The following is a 4,677-nucleotide window of genomic DNA, read 5'->3' as shown; positions in this document are numbered from 1 at the left end:
TTAGGGGTTGAAAACCAAATTTGAGAAGGGGGATGGGGGACCTGGATGCCACGAGACCACCCCCTTCTCCACTTCTCCTTCTCCCCTGCAAGCCGAGGCCTCTGGCTGGGCCTCCCCTTCTCCAGTCCTCGCGTTCCTGGGGAAAGACTTCCTCCTGATCCAGGAATGCCTGTGGCCCCACGTGCCCTGGGGCTGATGGAGCTAATTCCCGTTAAGATGTTGGGCTGCCCAGGGAAGGGGCTTCAGTAATCAAAGGGATTAGGGGCTGAGCGTTGCCTCCGTTCCCAGGAGAATCATAGCTGGAATCCGAGGGACAAGCAGCCACTCTCGGCTCAGATAGGTTCAAGGTCAAGTCCCCAGAGGCTTCTTAGAAGAAGGCTCGTCCCCACCTCTGGTTCCCACTCAGGCTGTTTCTCTCTCCCTCAGGGATGCCCAGGTGGAAACTCCCAGGAGAAGCTCATTCCACCCTCATGAAGGGAAGGTGCCCTTCCTGCCTCCCATCAAAAGGTCTTGAAGCTTTGCACCCTTCATCTCCCTTCGGACCAGGGAGTCTTCAGATTCCCAGCCTTGCTGAGTTCTAGAGAGAGGGGCAGGAACTTGGAAGCAAATATGAGGTAGGCCCTTAAGAGGGATGACCCCATTTTCTGGATCTGGAATGTCCTCCCGCTGCCCCGCCCCCTCTACCCTCCAGATGCCCTTGGGCGCCCCATGCAGATTAACACCTGGCCCCCAGCCTTGCTTTCTGCCTCCAAGTCCCGGATCCCAGGTGGCTGTAAGAACCTATTTCGCAGGCAGATACTTTCTCAGTTGTTTACAATAACCATAATTTTCCAACCCCCAATCAAGACCACAACTATAGGGTCACTCTTGGCTATAAGAGGCGATTTGGATACTAAAATATTGTAGTTTGTAATGATTAGAGGAATCATGATTAGATTAGAAATGACAAGAATTATGGAGGGAATAAGTCAAGATATTTGAAATTGAGGCTGTCTTGGAAAATCCAAGATATATCGTCACTGTATATGTATTCTCTTCTATCTCCAAGCGAGACCCTCTGTAAATACTTGAACCTTCCTTCTCTTCTCCATTCACTCCCTGTTTTCCCCACCCTCTCACATCCATTCCATTCATCCCCAATCAGCACATTACATGGTTTTCCCATGAGTCAACCTTTATTGGTTTTTGAAGTAATGAATTATTGGCACAAGGCTCAATGGGTTTTGAAGCAAATAGCAGAAGGAAACACACATTGTGCAGGTGGGAAGACCCAACAGTGAAGAATCCCAGGGCAGCTGTGACCCACACCATGAGGGCTGGGTCTTGCTTGTAAGGACCCTGCAGCCAGGACCCAGCCCAGCCGAGACAGGCTACCTGGGCCCAAAGGTGATTGAGCCACATCTCAGGGAACCTGAAGGCGTCCCCCAGTCCTCTCCCAAAGATAATCATTTCTAGCCTTCTTGGAACCTTCTTCTAGCCTCTGGGTCTTTGCCACCAACAGCAGCTTGACAACCACAAGGACCCACCCCCCCCCCCAAGAAAGCCAGCCTGCTCTCCCTCACCTGTTCCTTTTCCAATGGAAGACTCCCCCATCAGGGGCAGATTAAGGCCCCTGCAGAGGGAGGAGGAGCAGGAGGGCGAGGGTTGGTTTAAGAGGGCTGGCCAAGCCGAGTGACCCCCTGAGGATACGTGCCCTTCCCCTCCACCGTGGTGGGTCCTCCCGCCAATATCTGGGGGGTGAGGCAAAGGGGGCTTCTCAATAGGAGAGCTGCTGCCGCCCCTCCTCTGAGTAGGGCTCCTCCTCTATGAGCTCCAGGTCGAACTCGTCTTCCAGGGACCCTCCTACAGGCAGAAGGCGGAACTTCTTCCCTTTCAGTGTGCACGTGTGATGCTCGAAGTCCAGGACGGCGTTGTGGTCCTGGAGCATGTCAGTCCCAATGATGGCGTCTTCCTCACTTGCGTTGGCCACTAGGAAAGCTGCCTTCAGCTTCAGCTTGCCCAGGGACACCATTGTATCCCAGACACCCAGGATCTTCAATTCAGCCCCGTTGGCCACTTTCACCACATTCTCAAAGGGTCGCAGGGTATCCAGGTCACCATCGGTGACCTCCTCCCACAAGCTCGGGTGGACCACGGAGACCTGGGCCCCAGAGTCCACCAGGAAACTCACGGGCACTTCGCCAATTTTCCCCTTGAGGTAGTAGCCCTTACCCATGCTGTTGGCAAAGAGGATCTCCCTGGGCTGGTAGCTGTGGGCCGCCCCGGGTCCCCCAAAGGTCTTCAGGAGGGTCTCTTTCACAGCCCCATGTTCCCCCTGGTCCTCAGGACTGAGTCCACTGTAGACCTCCAGGGCGTCTCCCCTGAGGGACTCTTTCAGGAACCTCAGCTTGGTGGCGTGGTCCCAATGGTTGAGGTCACTGATGACCTCAAAGCGGTATAGCCAGAGGTGCGGGGCCACATTGGCTCCATCAAAAGGCTCCAGGACAAAGGCATGCTCCCGGCGGCCCTCCCGGCTCCTGGCTCCACTCCCGGCCATCCCTCTGCTTTCCTCTGGAACTGCAGCAGCAACCCACACCAGGTAGAGAAAGCCACAGAGCAGCGTTGGTGCAATCACGCTGGAGAACAAGGCCTCTCTAAGCAAAGTGTTGCTCGGTATTCGCCATGGGCAGGCAGAAGGGACCAGGTGAGGGTTGTCTGACCGACCGCTGGGCGCAGAGACGGACAGCTGCTGTAGCATGCTCACTCTGCAGAGCCTTTTTGATGCCTAGCCTGGGCCCCCAGGGCTCCCCATTTGCCTTTGTTCTGGAAGCTCCGCCCAGCTCCTCCTACCCTCCTGCCAGCATCCTGTCCATCGAGCAGGATCAGTACCTCACCCTCCTGCATTCATCATCGGGACGGGCACCTGCCACCCACATTGCAAGAAAGGCCAGCCTGGGTCAGAGGGGGCCTACTCAGGTACCCTCCCCAGCCTATGTCCCAGAATAACAGATGAGGACAAGGAGGAGGTTACGATATCCAGGTGTTTATCATCAGCTGGAGAAGCAAGGGGGAGGCAGGGACCAGAGGCCCATCAGCTTCTCACTGGAGAAGCCCCTTTGCATCAACCTCGAGTGACCCCTTTGAGTGGTTAAGGGAAAGGAGCTTACATTTATGCGCTTCTGCTCCGTGTGGCGAGGGCTAGGTGTTTCTCATGCGTTCTGAACCAAGTAGAGAATCCCGTAAGATTCTCTGGAGAGGGAGATGGAAGAGAGTCTCAGAATCAAGAATGTCCAGAAATAAACAGATTTACAAATGAGGGGACACACACATTTTCCATGAACGCCATTGTTAGAGTAATTTTCCCTCGTTGATCACACCTAATTCAGAGTCAGCATGTTTGTGGGCTAAGCCTTGGCCCGTGCACCCACATTAGGGCCCTGAAGTGGGCTGGTGCGGATCTTGCATTTATGGGAGTGGGTGCCAGAATCCGGAATCGGGCTCCTGCTCTAGCTCTGGGTGGGCCCCACCATCGGCTCCTCCTCTCTCACCTTCCAGCAGCCTTCCAAGAGCCCCTTCCCCAGGTGCTGTAGTCATCCCCTCATCCAGTCATTCGTGGAAAGAGCAGCCGGGGAATTCCACTCCTTTGTGTTCCAAGAGGGGGAAACGTCCGCCATGTTGGCAAAGCCAGTGGTGAGAGTCTGGAAGGCTTTGGATGGAGGAGGCTGGCTGTGGGACCTCTTGCTGAGGGAGGGGGTGGGAGGGTGGAGGGCCACCCCGGGCCACCCCATGGATGCCCAGAAGGCAGATCTGGGAGTCCTAGGGCTGGAGCCTGACTCGGGCCTGTGCAGGGTGACCGGAGCTGTTGGGGGGCCCACATTTATGACCCCGTTCAAATGTCGCCCCTCCATGGAGCTCTCTACTCTGGCCCTCGCTGGTGTGTCCGCTCCCAGTTGAGCGAGCGTGGCTGTGGGGGTTCATTCACAAGTCCGTCTCCTGCGCATGCACGTCTGTCTCCAGGCCTCGTAGAAACTTACTCTGGGGCCAGCAGGTGCTCTTTGCTGGGCTCCAGGCCTGGCTGAGTGCCGTCACCAAACAGGAGAGATGAACACAGGAGAGGAGCGAGAACCAGCGGCACACCTGTGGCTCTGGGCTGTTTTTCCTTGCCCAGAGCCTGTTTCTCACCAGCTGCCTGTACCACAGATCACCCAGTGCCTGGCTGAATTCCAGAGGCCCCGGGCTCCAGTCCTGCCTATGGATGGTCCCAGGGTCCCTGACCATGCCGAAAAACACTTCGTCCCTGCGGCTGTGTCAGTCTCTTCCACCTGACACAGTGAGCCAGCACAAAGGCAGCTGGGTCAACACCTCTCGTCACAGCTGCCTGGCTGAGGTGGGGCCATCATGCCATTCCAGGAGCCCAGAGGAGGGGGAAGTGGAGTCAGTGGGAAGGTGTCAAGGGCAGGTGGGTCTCCGAGAAGATTGCATAACGCAAAACCTGCACCCAGAGGAATGGCCCTGCACCCACAAGACCAGGAAGCCCCTTCTGCAAGTGGACGTTTGTGGACAGACTCCCGGTCCCTGGGATGGGTGTTGTTCTGTGGCCCAGGGAACTGACCTAGCGGCTCTGTGTCTCCCTGCTATTCGTCACCCCAAACACCTGGTCCCCTGGAAGTGGGAAGGAGTGAGGAGGCTGGCATGTGA

General features: G+C 56.3%; 1 protein-coding gene across 1 annotated transcript; it reads right to left on the bottom strand.

The window, feature by feature from the left end:
* Nucleotides 1-1,756: 1,756 nt before the first annotated feature.
* ASPRV1 (aspartic peptidase retroviral like 1) lies at nucleotides 1,757-2,890 on the bottom strand. Its single transcript, XM_059942596.1, is given in 3 exon segments — nucleotides 1,757-2,657; nucleotides 2,659-2,769; nucleotides 2,874-2,890. Coding segments are annotated over 3 exon segments (1,029 nt in total).
* Between the last annotated feature and the right edge of the window lie 1,787 nt (nucleotides 2,891-4,677).

The sequence above is a fragment of the Balaenoptera ricei genome, chromosome 13, assembly GCF_028023285.1.
Source record: "Balaenoptera ricei isolate mBalRic1 chromosome 13, mBalRic1.hap2, whole genome shotgun sequence".
Taxonomy (NCBI): Eukaryota; Metazoa; Chordata; class Mammalia; order Artiodactyla; family Balaenopteridae; genus Balaenoptera; species Balaenoptera ricei.
This window is presented reverse-complemented; position numbering and strand designations above follow the sequence as displayed.